The sequence below is a fragment of the Hibiscus syriacus genome, unplaced genomic scaffold, assembly GCF_006381635.1.
Source record: "Hibiscus syriacus cultivar Baekdansim isolate YM2019G1 unplaced genomic scaffold, ASM638163v2 tig00112498_pilon, whole genome shotgun sequence".
Classification (NCBI taxonomy): Eukaryota; Viridiplantae; Streptophyta; class Magnoliopsida; order Malvales; family Malvaceae; genus Hibiscus; species Hibiscus syriacus.
Genome location: NW_024063347.1, coordinates 419,908 through 440,522, shown reverse-complemented (window position 1 = coordinate 440,522; position 20,615 = coordinate 419,908). Strand labels below are relative to the sequence as shown.

At 34.7% G+C, this 20,615-nt stretch overlaps 3 protein-coding genes across 5 annotated transcripts; 2 read left to right on the top strand and 1 right to left on the bottom strand.

Annotated features, from left to right (window-relative positions):
- The first annotated feature begins 749 nt into the window (after positions 1-749).
- Positions 750-6,369, top strand: LOC120180657 (transcription initiation factor IIF subunit beta-like). Of its 3 annotated transcripts, none has more exons than XR_005521700.1 (7): positions 750-1,101; positions 1,317-1,425; positions 1,813-1,940; positions 2,040-2,114; positions 2,234-2,383; positions 2,541-2,716; positions 6,335-6,369. XR_005521700.1 is itself a non-coding variant. In XM_039185942.1 (6 exons), the coding sequence occupies exons 1-6, from the start codon at positions 907-909 to the stop codon at positions 2,658-2,660; spliced, it is 780 nt and encodes a 259-aa protein (XP_039041873.1). In that variant the 5' UTR covers positions 752-906; the 3' UTR covers positions 2,661-2,784. The 3 variants fall into 3 exon arrangements, 1 of the variants encoding a protein (XP_039041873.1); XR_005521699.1 differs by having other exon boundaries at positions 752-1,101; positions 1,810-1,940; XM_039185942.1 differs by lacking the exon at positions 6,335-6,369 and having other exon boundaries at positions 752-1,101; positions 1,810-1,940; positions 2,541-2,784.
- LOC120180620 (protein NRT1/ PTR FAMILY 8.1-like) lies at positions 3,871-6,031 on the bottom strand. The gene is made up of 5 exons (XM_039185921.1): positions 5,990-6,031; positions 5,800-5,911; positions 5,486-5,703; positions 4,833-5,392; positions 3,871-4,766 (listed from the first exon to the last, which is right to left on the bottom strand). Exons 1-5 carry the CDS (start codon positions 6,029-6,031, stop codon positions 3,890-3,892), a joined length of 1,809 nt encoding a protein of 602 aa, XP_039041852.1. The 3' UTR covers positions 3,871-3,889.
- Positions 6,370-10,552: 4,183 nt separating the features above from the next.
- Positions 10,553-18,587, top strand: LOC120180680 (far upstream element-binding protein 2-like). The gene is made up of 7 exons (XM_039185961.1): positions 10,553-10,889; positions 11,605-12,041; positions 14,341-14,526; positions 14,663-14,764; positions 14,884-14,955; positions 15,042-15,158; positions 17,193-18,587. Exons 1-7 carry the CDS (start codon positions 10,688-10,690, stop codon positions 18,351-18,353), a joined length of 2,277 nt encoding a protein of 758 aa, XP_039041892.1. The 5' UTR covers positions 10,553-10,687; the 3' UTR covers positions 18,354-18,587.
- The last annotated feature ends 2,028 nt before the right edge of the window (positions 18,588-20,615 follow it).

Here is a 20,615-nt window from a genome sequence, read left to right as displayed (position 1 = left end):
TCAAAGATGGATAATATTATGGAGTTAGGGTGATGGTTAGAGCAAATGGGTACTCATGTTAGCCATCATTTATTGATAAGAGAAAAAGGTAATAAGGAAATGATTTGTCAACTCAATCTAAGTGGTTTGTTGTAGTTTGGGTTTATCATTACAAACCAACTACGCTCACCTCCATACATCATTTCATTGCTACATTAATTTTGCTATGAATGAAGTAATGTTATAAAATTATTAAGCCATAATGTTAAAATTAATCTCGGATATTTATTAGAATAATCATTTTAATTCTTACATTTTCTCATTTTAGGGAAAAAATAGAATTGTGGGTTAAGCTCATTAGACTCATACTATATAGTTTATTTTTTTTTCTAGTCACAAAATATGAAATTGGTTTTTCTTATTATTATTAATCTGGATAAGTACAAGATAATATATGTTCAAAGATAACTCTTAACTTTTTGACATTAAACGTTTACACCCATGATATTCATGGTTCTTGAACCTGAGACATAAATGAATAACAATAATTCTTTTATCACCAAGGTTGTTAGATTAGTGAAACTGAAACAATGAACTTTGCTTAAAACAGTGATGTGACGGGCCAAAAAACCCAGAAAAGAGAGCTCGGATTGGATAGAAGACCAAACCAGGCCCAGGAAGTCCGTGCACGTTTCAACGTTGCTGGGTTTTAGCCTTTAGGGAAAAACAGACGCGTTACCTCTCTCCTTGCCTTTCCTAAATTCGTTCCCTCCGACTCGTCAGGGTCCAATTCACTGAGAAACTACCAAGTAAACCGACTGAAGAAATTATAAGCTTTCCCCAAATCTTCCTTTCCGACAAACAAAAGTTGGATAAGAAATTTCCATACAGTTTTTACAGAGGCTGAAGGAATAAACAAGTTTGAAGATGGATGAAGATCAAGGTAACGACGGCTTTCTAGACATGGGGAAAGCTGATAAATCGGTCTGGTTAATGAAGTGCCCCGTCGTGGTGGCCAAGTCATGGAAGAACCAAGCTTCTTCTTCCCCTTCTTCTTCTGATTCTCAGCCTATCGCCAAGGTCGTCTTCTCTCTCGACCCTCTCAAACCCGATGAGCCTCAGGTAACACTAAATAGTTTAGAACAATTACTTCAATTTAGCAGATGATTGTGAATGTTTATGTATCCCAGTTTCTTTAATTGACATGAATTGGCACTGTATTATAGTTTTTAGAGTGAAAATTATAGTGAAAGGTTTCTTTTGTATTCGCCGTATAATCTAACAAGGCAAACATTTGATGAAATGCTTCTGAGGAGTTTATGACTTGACATTTACAGTTTACTATGAACATGGTTGGATCCGAGACCGAAAGAATACCAAAAAGCTACACTTTGAACATGTTCAAAGACTTTGTTCCTATGTGTGTCTTCTCTGAAACAAGTCAAGGTCAGAGTTATGGTTCTTTGCTCCTAGTGCTTCTCAACTATTAAAGTTTATTCTTAATTCAATTGTTTTATTTTTAAATTTAGTAACATAATGTTTGTTCCTTTTTTCCTGCTCTGGCTTGGTTAGACCTGGCTTGTATGTGTCATGTTTCAGCCTGTTTTTCTTTTACATAAAACACGAATACCATTAAACATGTCATGTTTATTACATTATTTCCGTGTTTATTAGTCGTGTAGTTGTATTGTGTTCAAAATTATCTGATGCTTACAGTGACTTGAAGGGGCAATTTACACCATGATGATTTTCTTGTAAGAACCCTTTTGATGTTTCTCTTGCTTAAGTTCTTTGCCTTAGTTTGTGACTTGGGATCTGTTTTTGTTGTAGGAGCGGTTGCAATGGAAGGAAAGGTTGAACACAAATTTGACATGAAACCACATGAAGAAAACATTGAGGAATATGGGAGACTGTGTCGAGAAAGGACAAATAAGTCCATGATCAAGAACAGGCAAATACAGGTAGGTCAATGAATATGCATTGGCTTCAGGAATACACTTTTTTCCCTTTAATGTTACTATGATGCCTATCATCTTATGTGTTTTTGATGCACTTTGAAGGTTATTGATAACGATCGTGGAGTGCACATGAGGCCAATGCCTGGAATGATTGGCCTGATTTCATCCAACCCCAAGGTACTTATATTCATGGTCTCTAGAGAGTGATATTTACTATTTTTTTGCTCTTAAACATAAACAAGTTTGGAGTTGTAATTGTAGATTCGTACTTCATATTGTCCATTGTCTCTGAGCAGGATAAGAAGAAAACAATGCCAGTTAAACAATCAGAGGTGAAGAGAACCCGAAGGGATCGTGGGGAACTGGAAGATATTATGTTCAAGCTGTTCGAAAGACAACCAAATTGGACTTTAAAGCAACTTGTCCAAGAGACTGATCAGCCTGCTGTAAGCCTCTTACATTTCTTTTTCATTGTACCACAGGATATGTCTTATGGTTTATAACGATGATTTGAATGTTTTCTTAGTTTGTTGTTTTTGTGTTTTTTTGGCGGTCATCATGTATTTTATGTGTTTGAAAGATTTTACTTTACTTTCTTTGCAGCAATTCCTGAAAGAGATATTGAACGAGCTCTGCGTGTACAATAAGAGAGGTGCCAATCAAGGAACTTACGAGCTTAAGCCGGAGTATAAAAAATCTGCAGAGGACACTGCAGATGAATAGGTCAGACATAGCGGTATTGTAACTTACATTTCTCTTTTCTCTCAGCTTTTGCTTCAGTTGACGGAACATGTCACGAAGACGATAGATGAACAGATAACAGCTATAGGAAGAAGGAAAGTTAGCCGCCCCGCATGTTATAATCTGTATATCAGAACAAAATTCCGAAGGAGAATGCGGCATTTGTATTACCTAAATTTGTATTTTTGTTTCTTGCATATGAAGTTCCATCACCTATCCGGGAAAAGGAAACATATAACATGTTTCAACCACAATGAAATTATCTATTTCTATAACCATCTCCTTGATTCAAATGGCCTGATTGAACCTGGCTACTGACAATTATTTCTTTAATGATTTTTTTCTAAACTAAGACCAATAAGCTTACTTTATTTATAAGTTAATACACTTTTTAACTGCCTAAATTATACCTCAAATTGATTTTTGGTCTCAAAAGAATTTTTCGTTAAAGTTAGGTATCTAATATTTCTAACGTTAGTGTCTGGACGATAATGGTTGTTAAATTTGACCATTATCTATCATATGTTACGCATATAAAATTTTAAAAAGAAATTATTTAAAAAAAACTCCAAAAAGAACTTAAAATTTTATTTTTTTTACTGTTGGTTGGTGGCTGTCATCGTTGACACCATTAGAATAGTTTTGTTGTCGGAACCAAAATTCAGTCTCTCATTCACTGTAAAATTGCGTCGTTCGTTGTGAAAAGTGCCGCGAAGTGTCATCGGATTTCTAAGTTTTCATTTGATATTTTTTGGCGATTTTGACAATTATAGCAGATCATATGTTATACTATCACCATTATTGAGTTCCTCATCTTGCTACAAATAAAATCTAGTCGGCGGTGACCCTTCGCGTTGGAGGTGGGGGAAGAGGAGGACGACGTGGGGTTTATTTTTAATTTTTAAAAAAAATATATATATATATATAACGGTAGATACCTAAAAATGTAACTGAAAAATATTAAGTATCTATTTTTAACAATAGACCTGAATTTGCTGTTTCTTAAGCGGTTAGCTTTTATAATTGAAATTATCAGCGCAAAAAAACTAAGAAGTTTTATGTTGTGAGCTTCCAGTCATGCAAAACTATAAATCATTGTAAAACTAGGGAAATAATTGGTTGATTTGCAAATAAAATGAAACAAATTGCGATACCATCATAACTTAAAAGCAAAAATCTATGAACGAATTAAAAGAAACTAATATTAGATTTCACGACTCCATGCTTTTAAGCTTCCCTTCACCCTTATTTGCCTTCTTCACTTCATCAACATCCATCTCAACCAGCACCTCCGTCCTCTTTCCCTCGTCGTTCTTTCCCTTATACCGTTGAGCCACCCACAAATACACCAAGAAATTCGCAGCATTGATTATCGTCAATATCCAGTAGAGATTTTCAAGCCTGCTTTTGTTTAGATCATTCCTTAGCCACCCTTTCTTTTCCCCACCGGTTGCACCCTCGATGCTTTTAACGAGGGCGGTGCTTAACCAACTCCCTATTCCAACCTCACTAAGAAACAATGCACTGCTTATACTTCTCGTCCCATCGGTAACCTCGTCGTAAAAGAACTCCAATTGTCCCACGTAAGTGAAAACCTCGGCGCTGCCGATGAAGAAGAACTGCGGGAGCAGCCAAAACACAGTCAAAGACGAGGAGTTAGGGTGGTCACGACGTTTCTTCTCAACCAAAGCAGCTGAGAGCATTGCAAAGATGGATATGAATAGGCCAACTCCCATTCTTTGTAACGAGGTAATGCCACGGGGATGGCCGGTGCGTTTACGTAAGAATGGGACGACCCATACTTCGTAGACGGGAACAAGTAGGACAGCGTTGAGGGCGCTGAAAAGAGTGGTCGAACCTGCCGGAATGACAAAGTGTGGACCAAGATGTCGGCCCATGATGGCGGCTTGGCTGACGAAGAAGGTTGAGAGTTGAGAGTATGAGATGGAAAGCGCTATCGTAGATGCCCATATAGGGAGGATCCTAATGAAGGACTTGAATTCTTCTACTTGAGTTACTGTGCAAAGTCTCCATCGGTTCCTAGTGCTAGCTTCAGGATCCGTCATGATTGCTGCCTTGTCGAAGAACCTGTAAAAAAAACAAATTACACATAAATTAAAGTAAACAAAGGAGTGTGTTTTAGTCTATGATTACCTGTACTGTTCGGTATGAGCAAGTTTTCGAGCACCAGTAATATCAGACTCCTTTGAACTAACCTCATATAAAACAGCTCTAGGTTTTAATTCAACCCCATTAGAATGGTTCCTAATAGCTGCAACAAGTACCTGAAGAAACCTAGTGAAAGGACTTCCCATTGGTTTTTGGTAACGATAAAATCGTAGTCCAGCAGCTAGGATCAAGATAGAGAAAATGGTAGACACAGTAGGGAGTCCAAAACCCCAACCGTAACCTTTCTTCTCTTGTATATACACCATAAGTGTAATCCCCAAGATGGCGCCCATGTTTATGGCGAAAAAGAACCAGTTGAAGAAAGCATATTTTTGTCGTGCTTCCTTTTTATCGGCTTCGTCGAACTGGTCTGCCCCAAAGGACGAAACGCAAGGTTTGATACCGCCGGTTCCGAGGGCGATAAGAGCTAGTGCAGCAAAGAGGAAACCCGTTTGCTTCTCGGTTGCTTTTATGCATGGCAGGGCCAAGCAGCTTGGCGGTCGCAGGCTGTCTATGGTGGCCGATAGCGTCAGCAAAAGCATTCCCTGAGTAAAACAAGGGACAGGGGACTTTATGTTACGTCGTCCTGTCTAAACATTTCTCTGCATATCAAATTAACCATGGAGACGCTAACTTACGACTGCATATATGCAAGAAAAGATGACGATGGTCAAGAATCTACCCAAGTAAGCATCGGCAAGAAACGCCCCGAGTATGGTTAGAACATAAGAAGCTCCAATCCAGTTAGTCACGTGAGTTGCAGCAGTCGGAAGCGATTCGTGCATTTCCAGAACCAAATAAGCCACCATGTTCACCGCTATTGCAAAGAAGGCCAATCTCTCGGCAACCTCATTAACTAGAATTTAAACAATAACAAACCCATGAATCAGTGAGCAAAATCATGTTAGTGCACTGAAACCTGCCTGCCCTTGGAGCTAGTTTTAGTGTATACCTATGAGATATGGAGCTGCCTTCCATCCTCCAGTGGTTTGCTTTTCTGCAATTTGCCCTCTAAAATCCACGCATCCATTACTAACCAATGTGTTCGATGATTCAAGCTTATCCTGCTAAACATAACCAGAAATGATTTCAATATCATGAATTTTCTCTTCCAAAAGATTTTGCAGTACATTAGTGATTACCTTGTCGTGATCGTGCTTAACATCATCAACAAACTTCCCCATAAATGTCTGAATGATGAAACCTTAAAAAACCATGTACCGGTCGTGTAGTTTATTGAGTCTGTGGTTGCAGCGAAGTGTGGTACTGGTAAGCTGAGACAAGGCTTAGATACTGCGGAGGATTTTGGTATTTATGAGATGAAACCGTGAAATATGGTGAGGAATCATTCAAAACGGTTGGGTTGGGGATCCTTAATGTCTGATCAGGACAAAAAACTCGGTAGGGAGAGGACACTGCAGATTAATAGGTCAGATTTATAAAATATCTGCCGATTAATAGTTCAGATTTAGCGCTTTTTCTCTCAACTTAATCGGAACATGTCTGAAACAAACCTCATGAATTTGAATTTCGGTGGCTTCTTTTATATCTGTGATTTTCATCTAACTTTTTTCTTTTAAGTGTTCTTTTATAGGTTTGTCGTCTTCAACCTCTCTGTGATTTCTACTTGGGATGAAATCATCAAGCTTATTTAATCGTTTTCATACGCATTTAAACTTACAAGCAACATTGATCTTGGTGAGGAAATAAATTTTCAGGGGTTGCGATTATATCTTTAATTAAAATTAGTATTAAATATAATATCTTTCAATTAAATAAAATGTAAAAATAATATTTGAGAAAAAAGAATGAAGATACACATAGTCAAACATCAAAAAACTTTTTAAAAGGAACAAAATATTATATTCATTGTTCTACAAAAGGAAGTGCTTAATTCATATTTATTGACGATAAGAAGATAGAATGATTATTGTAATTGGATGTAAAATATATAATATTATAATATTTTATTTGTTTAACTTATTATATATAATATTATTTTTTAATATTACAATTTATAAATATAAAAGAAAAAAAGTAATTTTAATTTAAATAGTTTTAACATTTTTATTTTTAAATAAAATATTAATATTTATTTTTAAATAATATGACGTAAACGCGTATATAAACATATATTAAAGAAATTAGTTTATATAACAGTTTGGTGAAAGTTCGATTCCATTCTATGAAACAATCATTGCTTAATTTATGTATGCAACATTCATAAAAAATAATTAAAAAGTAATTTATATGTAAACATGTACATTTCAATTTAGATATACCTGAATCTCGTCTAAAAAATTCATCTTAAATCAATTAATATTTTAATATTAAAAAATAATTTAAATTTATTGTCAAAAATAAATTGTTTCTCTCATTATATATTCATACCATTTCTCTGCTCTTCATAAAAACTCATCCTTATATTTTTAATAGAAAAATGTTCATTTTTTTCTTGATTTCCTTTTGTACAAAGCACATAAAAATTTATTTTCTTTTTAAAATTTTCCACTCAACCAACCCACTTTACATGTAGTTTGAAACCCCTTAGAAATGTCATAACTCAATTTTCATGGCTCCTAAGGACCTAAACTAGTTTTAAATAGTGATAAATCCGTAATCATTAGAAACGTTATAACTCAACAGTGGAATGGTTTTAATATAATATAATTTGAATTGTAACCCCTGGACTCGGTCTGGATGTTATCACCAAATCTATGCAGCCACATATCGTATTTAGAAGTTCTTTTTATATTAAAAATAGCGTTGAAATTCATATATCAATATAATATGCAACTAGCGTCAGTGAAATTCATACGATAATCATATATATACATATATAGGATAAATCGTATAAAAGATATACAAAACAAAATATCAGTAATACATATATATCAAAACAATAGTAAAACACATGACACCAAAGTATAACAAAAAGAGCATATAGGCATATATGGTAGTACAAAAATAAAGAGTAGTTGGTCCTACTAATGCCAAGTCTGCTAATCTACTGTTTGCTACTATATGAAAATGTTAAAATTTACATAATGAGCTAAAAAGCTCAGTGTGCTCCTTGCGGTGTATAAAAAAATACAGATAAAATACTTCAGTAAAAATCAGTACATCAAACATGTTTTAAAAATATGAACACTACCCCCATTTAATCACCATAATTTATAGGTTCCCCAAAACATACACCCACATGTACACCAGGTAAGGGTCTTATACATATAGCATAAGGACTTGCGGAAGGACTTACCCTGTGCACAAAGCAAAGGAGTCTGCAGTAAGGTCTTACAAGTCGTAGAATAGGCCTGAAATACTTGCTCCAATAATACCTCAATGACAGTAATAAACATTTATGTATTCAAGTGAAAACAATAGTTTAATCCATTAAAGCATGAAAATATTCCATATGCAGAAATAAGATACATAAATACAATGAGAGATAATATAAAAAATATACAATAAATCAGGTATCAAATAAGCAGTATTTAGAAAATCAGGTATTATGTCGTAAAAATATAAAGTATCATCATAAATCTAAAACAATTGATATAGGTGGTTTAAAACAATAATGTAACACCATCAGGAAACACACATGTATCAGTCAGAGTAGTCTGATAAAGAAGCCTACTACTGGGTCTGCCGATCACGATCAGCGTCAGCGCTAGATCCTATGATTCGAAAAATCTATATCAAAATCTTAATATGAATAATAATAACTTTTATTTAAACAATTTACGGAAACCTACAAGTAACTCTCGAAGAATGGGGATCGTGCGGATCTGACGAACAGGAAGCACTGAATCTAATCGACCATCGGTCGAGGGAAACACAAGTACCTTTATAAAAATGATATACTCGAATCAATTCCATTATCAAATCTCAAATAAACAAGCAAAAATGTTAAAAATAATAAGCATTTTTGGATTAATGTGCTCAATTCGGGACTTCTGGGTCATAATTTGGCAAAACAGAATGTAAAACGGGCTCATGATGTTGAAAATGTCAAGATGGAGGTTTTCAAAAAAGCCAATGGTGGTCAACGGTCAACAGTCAACGATCAACGATCAATGGTTAATCAGTTCGGTTTGGGCTATACTAGTTTAGTTCGATTGGGCCGGTCGGATCGGACAAGCGGGTCGAGTCGACCCGTTTCTAGAAGCCCACTAAGCGGTAGACCTTCCCCACTCGCAACAGCGGTGTATGGGGGAGCGTGCAAATCATTCGGGGGATGAAAAAAATCCAGAAAAATTCCTATACGCATTTCAAGGGGTTTTGAGACACTTACCAAGCTTGATTCACAATGGGGAATGACGAAAAACTCGATTTCACAACGTTACAAACTTGTTCTTCCTCACCCCTTCACTTGTCAGCGGCAACGGAGACAAGGCGGACACTGGTGAACTCAGGATAACACAATAAACACAATACTGTAAGAGGTATCAAAAATGGAGTAAAGGTCGACGACAAAACGTCAATTGAAGTTTCCTTACTAAAAGAGGAAAGCTTAAAGAGAGGTAAAAAAGGGTTTCCAAATAAGGAAACTATATTTAGGGTTATATAATCCCTTAAAAAGGAAAATGGTATAATTATATAAAAGGTTCTTCAGTTTTAGTTACTTTCTGAATTTGGATTCGAATTTAATCAAAATTTCACTTTGGTCCATAAATTTAGTTAAAATTTTAATTTAGCCCCCAAAATAAATTTTAAGAAAATTTTATGGCCTAATTTGGCGTGTGAAATGAATTGTATTTAATTTGAATTTAAAATAGTATTTTATTATATTAATACTAAATATAACATTTAAATAGATAACCGACAATAAGTTGATCTAGTGGGACGAGACACTAGATTCCTTAAGCAAGGTCAGAGGTTCGAATTTTGACATTTGAGAATAGAGCAAATTGGGTTGGGAGTGTCGCCCTTGGCTCTGCAATATCCGATCTGGATTAGTCGATCAATATATCATATACCAATTATTGTACCAAAATAAAACATTTAAATAGATAAAATCTAATTCATATTACATTGTACTTCATATTCATCTTAAATTATAATTTCATTATAATTTAAATTACTTAAACTTATAGGTAAACAATATTTTATTATTTTAAATCATTTCTTATTTATTTTTATCATTATATTTAAACTACAATTTTCTTTATTAAACTAAAGGTGATTACAAAATAGTATATGTTCTAAGTACTCTCAACCATTTGAAAATGAACGTCAATCACACTTGCAATCACTTGTGCTCAAACTCGTGACCTCTAGGAACAATAACGATTCTTTTAACAACTGAGGTAAATTAGTTCGTGAAACAAATTTAAATAGATAAAACTTGATAAGAATTGAATTAAATTTTATAGTATGTTCCCATTTAAAATTAAATTATTGAATTTTATAGATGAATAATATATTAATATACAATATTTTAATCAGTTTTACAAGAAATAAAAATGTAATTAAATAATTTAAAATAATTAAACGCATAAAGATATGTATAACAAGTGATGAATACTGTGTTTGAATAAGGGTAATGTTGACCTGAAAATTTCCTATACTTTGTGATTTACAGCCCAACAGGATCCCCTAAAAACAATGAAAACCCAGAGCCCAAACCCTAAAATTTGGGTCGAAAGTACATTAATTTGTTTTTTGTGAATTCGAAGAGATATAAACCGACCACCTACAAATTACAAGATTCCTCAACAACAAAACATAATCTTTTGCGTATACGTCATTGACATCTACATCCAACCCTTTTGATACCTAACTTCCTAATACTCCCCTCCCGAAACCCGAGACTGATTTTCATTTCCGGTGCATCTTGAATGGCGGATCAAGAGGTCGTCGCCGCTGCTGCACCCGGCACCGTCCCCTCCGATCATAAGCGGAAGCTTGAAGATATCGAGCCCCAAGACCAACCTGTCGACATGCCTCTTGGTTCTGATGCGGAGGACAATGATGTAGCGGCATCTGGTTTGTCCGAGGCGAAGCGGACTAGGCTGGTCGATGGTGAAACCGACGGCTTCGGTAATGAAAATTTTATTCTCCCTTTACTTTTGGTTTTCTTTTAGGGTTTTCTAATGTTAATTTTGTGGAATGGGTTTTATGACTTGACATTAATTCTAGGATTATCTTGTTATTGTGTCGGATATTCGCTTTGGTTCAAGCGGAAAATTTCTCTGTGATAAAACAGCTTGCTAGGAAAACTCAAGTGTGATGAGTTCTGGTGACTAAAGTTACTTTATTTGCTAAATTGCACAGTCGTGGGCTTGGATGTCACATTGAATGTTCGGGATTTTGCTGGAATTTGATTTCCCACTCTAATTGCTAGCTTTTAGGATCTGGTTTTCCAAAGGTTCATATCAAATTATGTGCTAGGTGAATGTGTAGTGAGAAGATTAAGGCTCCATGTTGTCATTTTCAGTATTAACTTGTTCAAAAACTGCGAAAAGCTGAGCAAATATGTTTGAAGTAGATATGGTTAAAATGCAAAACCCCTTCAAACGTATTTCTTTTATCTAGAAATTGATTAATATAAATGCTGGAAACTTCAAAAATTCAATTTTTAAATTATAAAATTTGGTATTTATTTTTGGATTTAAATGTTCTTTTAAAATTTTGTCTGGAAAGAAATAAGAAATAGCAAATAATGGATTATGACTATATAATTACCTTCTAATAGTTTATTGCTTTACTTATTCCATCTATTCTAATTCTATGATCCTTGTTTCTAACATAACAGCTAATGAGAAGGGATTTGAAGCTGAGAAGTTGGAAGAACCTGCAAAGCAGGAAGAGGAGTCCTTCCTGCAAAATGAGGTTAAAAAGCAATCAGAGGATGGCGATGCTCCAACAGAGGGGGCTCAACCGACCATAAAACATATACCAGTTGAAGGAACAACTGAGGAAACTAAGCAACAATCTATATATAATCATGAGGCTAGTGATGCCGAGTTAGGTAAAGTTGAGAGTTTTGAGGCGTATAATGGTCATGAACCACCTAAAGACGAGAGGAAGCAACAATTTACAGATAATCATGAGACTACTGATGGTGACTTAGGTAAAGTTGAGAGTTTTGAAGCAGACAGTGGTCAGGAACAGCCTTCTAATGAGGTGCCTCAGCAGGATGGTGATGATGGTTCAACTATTACCTGCAAAATGGAGGTTCCTAATGCTAAGGTATGCTAATTTTTTTAGCTGTCTCAATTAGGACAAGGGAAACATTTTAAGAATTTTATATGATGACATCCTAAATAGCCCCTTATCTGGGACTAAGGCGGGTTTGGAATTTTTATCCTATCACCATAATCAAATCCCTAGCTCTCTTCCTTAGTGCAACTGCTCTTTCGTGCTGCATGAACATTGAGTATTTCTTTGTCATATTTGTGCCTCCAGACATCAAACCAGATGGTATCATATATGGAGAAAGATATTGTTGAAATTAGTATACTGATCTATTCATTGGTAGTGCATTTCTTCCTGTAGTGGCAATTAGTACCAAAGGACTAGCCCAACTGGCTGCAAACTAAGTTTACTTTGTTTTCGTTACATGAACAAGCAGTAAAAGTAGGCCTGTAAATGAACTGAACGTTCAACGAACCGTTCATGAACCGTGCGGCGGGAAGTTCGTTTATGTGCGTTTATTTATTAAATGAATGAACATGAACAATATTTTGTGTTCGTTTAATTAAATGAACGAACATGAACATATGTCTCGTTCGTTCAATTACGTTCGTGAACGTTCGGTTATGTTCGTTTATGTTCGTTTGGTTATGTTCGTTTATGTTCGTTCATTTATGTTTAATCCAATCTTCTTAAATCAATTTTGGTGACCAATTTGTAAGTATCTTAAAAATATTAATTAATTTGATATTCTGATAACCAATTCTATAATTAACCCAATTTTATTTGGAGATTAAATCCAATATGTTAACCTGTGAGGCACCTCGCACCTATATTAATTTTCCCCCTTTTTCCCCCGAACCCTAGTCTTCACTAGAGAGTGGAAACGATCGATGAAAGCTTCAAAACAAGTTATATTATAGTACAATTTGAAGTTCTACAGGTTTGTTTTCATCTCTTTCTCTGTTTTATATGGCTTAATAGTTGATATGTAAAGTTATTGCCGATATCTTCACATCTAAAACTCAATAAAACATCATACTTCTTTCTAAAAATAGATAGGAAGATAAAGGTAACAATCGGAAGTATATGAGCATCAGTAAAGAGAAAAATATATAGAATTTGCCAGAAAACAAAACAAATGTTTCTATGCAATTTTTGAAAAAGAGTGTAATAGCAGAAGTAATGGATTTTTCAGGAAGAACCCATTAATAAGTAGAAAATACAATTTGGCAATGAACTTTGTTTTCATATGACTTTTAGTTGAGGAGTAGACTTTAGGTACGTTAAAATTTTGAATGATGGTTTAGCAATAATATTAGTTACGATATGTAGCATTGGAGGGATTCGGATCTATGTTTGTTGTAGTCCAATTTGTACCGTTCGAAATCTTTATGCTAAATTTTCTACTCTACCAACGGAAATGATCATTATTAACAAATCTCACTAAAACCTGACATTGATGTCACAAAACTTTTAGCCGACGAATTTATTAGAATAACGTAGTGGAAAATGATTGTTCATATGTAATCATGGACCACTAAGATAAATGTTATAGCGTTAAATTAAAGTCGTGTGAATCATTTCATATCTTTAAAAGATCGATCGAAATATCTGATATCTTCAAACATTTCATCACTGCTAATCAGCTCTTACGCTATTTATCACTGTAGATTTGGTTGATTTACATTGTCAACTATTTTTCATGAAAGAACAATAGAAAGTAGGGTTTCCAACTTTTATGTTCGTGTTCATTTATGTTCGTGTTCGTTTATGTTCGTGTTCATTTATGTTCGTTTATTTATTAAATGAACGAACATGAATAAGCTATATTTCTTAATGAACGAACATGAACAAAAAAAAATTTGTTCGATTATGTTCGTATTCGTTTATGTTCGTTTATTTATTAAATGAACGAACATGAACATACCTCCGTTCGTGTGTGTTCGGTTCGTTTACAGGCCTAAGTAAAAGTAATCATTTTTAACTGTAATATGTTTAATGCGTTCATGGTAACTCAGAAAACTGTGGTCCTTTTTAAATTCGTTGTGTTAGTGTTCATTACACTTTTTCTTCTCTTTCTCTCTTAACCTGGATGTCCTTCATTAACTCACATTTACTAACAGGGGTCTCATGGTTACTTGTCTAGACTACCTCAAATGTGCTTCCTCATTATTTTTGTACAATGCTTGGAACCACCTTTTTCCTTTTACAATTATCCTAATCATCTTCTCATCCAAGCAATGCTTTTTCTTTCTTTATAGCAACACTATTTCGGCATGCTTGTTTTAAATGTTTTAATATAAACTCAACTTCCAAGTTGTTATAGAGTTGATTTTGCGAATGCTTTCTGCAGGTTGGTGTTCTCATTGGAAAAGCAGGGGATACTATAAGGTACCTGCAATATAACTCAGGTGCAAAAATTCAAATTACAAAGGATGCAGATGCTGATCGTGATGCCCCAACAAGGCCTGTAGAAATAATAGGGAGTTTGACTAGTATCATAAAAGCTGAGACGCTTATAAATGCTGTCATAGCAGAGGTTGTATGCTGTTTCTAGACTTTTTCTTCGCGTCCCTCCACGTTCTTATTATTTACTCCTGTTCTTGATTCATCCCTTAGTTAAAAATTTTATTTACATTGCTTTTTCATTAGTTTAACTTTTGCATTTGTTTCAGGCCGACGCTGGGGGTTCCCCCTCCCTTGTAGCTAGGGGCCTCGCCACCACACAGGCAGCTGGAGCTGCTGATCAGATTGAAATGCAAGTACCAAATGAGAAGGTTATTCCAAATTCCTTTTTCTGATACATACCTGCAATTTCTGGTACAGATGTACTTGTGTCTGTTCTAGCTTGCTTTAGTCTTCATGACCATGGTGTGGTTTATTTTTCCTGTTTCAGGTTGGCTTTATCATTGGTAGAGGTGGGGAAACTATCAGAGGACTGCAGACTAGGTCAGGGGCTCGCATTCAGGTTGTTAATATTTGTTTGCTTTGTCTCAATTAAGATTCTTGCAAATTTGCTACTGCCTATACTTACACAATTTATTATCTGCTTAGTTGATACCCCAACATCTTCCAGAAGGGGATGAATCAAAAGAAAGGATAGTTAGAGTGACTGGTGATAAGAGGCAAATTGAGATTGCCAGAGAAATGATAAAAGATGTCATGAATCAGGTTGGTTTTTGACCTTGCATCTTCTTCTTTAGAATAAATTTTCTAATGGTATTTTAACTGTATCCAGTGTGTGATCCTTTTATCATTTATTGGATATGTTAGTACTAGAGGTGAAATATTCACTTTGATGAAACATTTACTTAGTTTGTTATAGAATTGCCAGCAATGAACATTTGTATAAACTTTTGTGATCCTTGGTCACTCAATCCATTCATTTGTTGAGTTCTGTTTTCCAACATCAGATGTTAATTATATCATTGTGCTGATGACATAAAACACATCTGAAATTTGAGTGAAGCTTGCTAAAAAGATGTCATGAGCAAAATAATATCACTTGTGTATGCGGGATTTTGCCTGTACGCTTTCCTAGTAGACTTAGCAGGTCAGAATTAGAGTAGAATGTGTCGTTAATCTGAAATTTTAGTTGTCTTTTAACTTCTAAAATCAATTATTCTCATCATGTGCAAGATTCTGTTGATAGGATGACTGATATCCCAGTGAAATGACATGAGTTTAAGAACATATGCATGTAGAATTGTATGTTAATGATGCTAACCTTTAATTTTTCTGCTCAAATGAAAATATGCTCTTTGTGAGATTGGAATTAGCAATCTATAGACCAGACGTGAGGTCTGTTGTTGACTCTTGAAGGTTAGAATGCTATCATGTATATTTTTAACCATTGTAAGAATTTATAAATTTTCTTAAATATATCTTAATAGCACATGTTGCAACCATGTAATCTGGAGCTTAAAATCTCCACCGCTGGTGTATAGATGATTTTCTTTGAGCAACTACTTGAAATATAAAGTTTAGATTGTATCTATCTCCCTCAATGGATTTGCCAAAGCAAACAATCAATTGTAGTTAACTGCATTTTCTTCTAACACCCTGACATCCAACTTGAGGAAGATTTATTTCATAGTTCTTCGAAGTACGAGTTTTATATCCTGAACTTTAAGAGTGTTAATGATCAATGCCAACGTCACTTGAATACTATTTGGACAATAATATATTCAATCCAAGATGCCGGTTGCCATGCTTTATTTAATGTTGAAGATGCCAATTCGAATTCGATGGCTTTAAAATCTGCAGATTTGGATAGCCTTTTCCATGGGGTCAGCGTTGCTCTTTTGGTGTAGCAATAGACAACCACTATTCCCCTTTATGCACTGAAGAGAGGTATCTGGCATTAAACTCGACTTCCAAGATGTTAATAGTTGGTAAGATTGTTTTGAGACTTAAAAATTGAAAATAATATAGTGAGCCTGCATGTAACCGGCTTCCATGTTATATGCATGAAACCTGTTGGAAGAAGTATACCTGGTGAAGTTAGTTACTACTAGAATGTTGTTTGATTCTATGCTGAAACTTCTGAAGAATATGGCCCTTGTCATTTGATGTGTAGAGACGATGCACGATTGTCAAAAGTATATTGCTATAAGATCGGAGAAAGAATTGGCATTTATATCATTGCTCACTCTGGATGACATGATCTTATGCGAAAGATTTAGCATATATTTTTTGCAGTTCAAGATGCCTGATCAATTAGAAATTGTCTTTTTTAATCTTGGTTAACACTCAAATCCCTTGTTCTCGTCTTTAATTATTAATATTCATTTGGTGTTCATTTATTGAGTGTGCTGATGTTCTTTTAGTCCTCTTTTTTTGGAGGGAAATACTCGATGGTGATATTAGTTTGCTTCGATAGATTTTCAGTATGCTAACTTGGTGATGATATTGATTGCATTCTTTTTTCCCCTCCATAAAATTATTAATGAATATGCATTTCAACAGATTTATTTTATTACTCTCAGTTTGCTCTTCTCTTTTTTGTGTTCTGTAATTGTTGCTGTTGTATTTGAGTATTTGCTTCCTTTTTGAACCAAGATGTGACCTGGTCTAGCCTGTTGTTACTCGAGTAAAATGGTTAAACATGATATGGAAACTTTCTTTCTACTCCCTTTCTTTTTTGTTTTTCAATTGGTGAATGAAAGTTGGCTTAGCTAACTTATTATTTTGTTAAATGAATAGAATGCCAGGTCATCATCTCTTTCTGGTGGTTTTAATCAGCAGGGCAATCGACCTCGGGGAACCACTGGTCCACCTCAGTGGGGTTCCCACAGCCGTACTGCCCAGACGTCATCATATGATTTTCAGCAAAGGAGACCATATCCATCTCAAAACTCACATTATCAACCTCCTTATGCTGGCCACCCTCCTCATCAAATGGCTCCAAGAAGCAATTTTGGCTCTAGCTGGGAGCAGAGGCCTAATAGCTTGCAGGGACCTCCACATAGTGGAGGTTATGATTACTATAGTAGGCAAGTGTCCCACCCCACATTGGCTTCAATTCGTGGGCATGGACCTGGGCCAACACCTGCTCCAGCTATGGGGCTAGTGTCATCTCAATCAAATTATAACTATGGACAGCCTCATGGTCCATCAGACTATGCACATCCGCCACCATATTCACATACTGCTCCCCAGCATAGCTATGGACATGGATATGGGGAGAAGTTTGAAAATCATACCCCAGTTCATCATCCTTACGGAGGACATGGATCTTCTCAGCCAGGTTATGCACCGCCAGGTCCTCAACCTGCGTATGGCCCTCCCCAGCAGCAGTATGTTAGGACACCATCTGCAATGCAGCCACAAGGACCCCAAGCATATGGTCCTCCAGCTAATCAACCTGGAGAAGTTCCATATCAAGGTCCAAGCGGCCAGTCATATGGTCCTAATGTGCCCCCTCAGCTGCAATACCCATATGCAAGTGGGCCCATGCAACAAAGTTATCCTCCATATGCCTCTGCACCACCCAGTGACTGGTATAATCAGACTCCACCAGTGACCAGCCAGTTATATTCACAACAAGGCAGCCATCCTGTTCCTGGTTACAGTCAGCCTTCTGCTCAGCAAGCAGCTGTCTATGCGCAACCAAATACTGCTTCTGGGTACAGCCAATATCCACCCTCACAGCAGGTTTATTCTGAACAAACAGCTCCAAACAACGCAGCTTATGGTTTTCAAGGTACACAGGATCCTAGTTATGGTGCTGGCGCTGTGACAACATATGGTGCAGCACCAGCAGGTGGGCAAGCAACTTACCCTCAGTCAACAGCAGCTCAGGCTACCTATGATCAGTCCGGTGGTTATGCAGCTGCACCAGATAGTGCACCTGTAGCATATTGAAAAACCTTATCACCACAGCCCAGATATCCTCAAGTTTGATTCGACCCAAATGTAAGCAGCACCATGCTGAAGTTATAATCCTCTAGTCGTGTTGGTGATATAATGTACGTCATATTAATCTATCTAGTGATGTTTACTGTGTTTTGAGGCCTTTTTAGTTCTGCTAGTTACTGCTAGCTTTTTTTTTTAGTTTGACGCATCATTCCTTTGGATAAGATTTGCCATTTTAATTTTTCTTTCTGGTCTTGGAATGTTGCTTCTCAATTCAGTGTTCATCCGCCCACCATTGAATCATCGATAAGAGGTAGCTCTGATCTGCACCTTAGTTTCTTGGTGTAACCGTACACTGCGTACTATGGAAGGAAACCCCAAGTTAAAGTAACCCGCTGGAAATTACTGACAAAAAGTGTCGAGCCTTAAAAGTAATAGGCACTTAATGGTGGTTATGGTTAATTAAAGTGTTGTGGATGAACTGATTAGTAATACACAAATGAAAGTAATAGATACTTGAGATGACAACAAAATCATATAAAGTGATATAAGAATACACAAATTAATGACAACAAAATCACGTATTGTAATCATCAGAATTTCTTTTAATAATTGATAACGAATATATAATATGCAAATTCAACCGCTTGAATTTATGAGATCTAAAGAAAATAACATTCCTTTTATTAATTGAAATCCCTTAATAAATTCAAAACATGAAATGTTATTTGACAACATGGTAAGGAACATCAGTTTTATACCCTAATTAACCCTCAAATTATCTTTAATGCCCTCACTTATGTGTCATTGCCCTTTTATAGTAGCCTAGTAGGTATAGACATGGGCGCTTTATTTGGCGTAAATTTTACACGTTTTAATGATCTATGACCAAACAAGATAAGACTAAGAGCAAAGTATACATGTCATTATATGTATTAAGAACATGTTTATAATTAGGTCTGTATATTTTAAATCTCACAAATAAATTATTTTATTTATTAATAGTAACAGATAAATTATTTTATATAAATATATATTATTTTTTAATTGTAATCAAATTATTTTATTTATCAATTATAATAACCATGTTATGAATGTGATAATCAAATCATTAAAATATAAATAAAATATTGATGTTTGTTAACCATTATGTGAATTGATAAGAATGTTACAATCAATGAATAAATGATTTTTCCGTGACTTTTTTTTTTGAAATTTTGTGATTCATTGTAACCTTAGTCATAATATAATGACACATGATGTAATTTATCATAAGATATTAGATAATTACTAACGTGGGTTAACAATTTAGATGGTTATGTGATTCGAAATAATAAATTTATTTGATTTAAATTTATCATTAGTTATTATATTACTCATAAGTTGTAGATTTGATTTTTATATTTTAATTTATTTTTTTAATCATATACTTTAAAGAAAAATTCTACAATGCTCATCGAGCATGGACGAGCAGCGTTAACGATAAGTACCGTAAAATTAATTTATAAAATATTAAATTATAAAATACTAAACATATAATTATAAATTAGTTAAAAATCTAAATGTAATTTAATTAAAATATAATATTTATAAAACATTAGTTTTTAGGGTAAACTATATCATTGATCACCTAACTATTTACCCCTGTTACTTTAACCATCGATTTTTCAATTTTGTCATTCGGGTCACCTAACTATTTAAATATTGTCAATCAAATCACCTACCATTAAATATTAAAGGAGGAGATGACGTGACAGTTAATAAAATTTGTATAATTATACATTTAGTTATAATTACTTACACGTTCTATTAATTTGGTCATAACTTTTAATCACTTTAATAAATTTAATCCTCAATCGAATGATGAAATGTGTCACTATGTGATTGGATTTTTTCTTAATATTTTTATTTAATTTAATAAATTTCCATCCAATCAAATGGTGTCACATGTCACCAATTGAATTAATAGAAAATAAATTGTAGCAATATCCTTTGCTGGTAGGGTTTAAACCCAAGACGTTAGGAGAAGAAGCAAATACCCCAACCATTGAGTTGCATCATTCAAATAGCAAACTTTTCATAGCAAATACCCCAACCATTGAGTTGCATCATTCAAATAGCAAATACCCCAACCATTGAGTTGCATCATTCAAATAAAAACAATTTTAATATATTATAATTGAGGGCTTGTTGTAGTAAGCATTTTAACTTGTGCATTGACTTGTTTTATCCCGGTTAGGTTAAAAATTTTATATTTTATTATTAATTCAT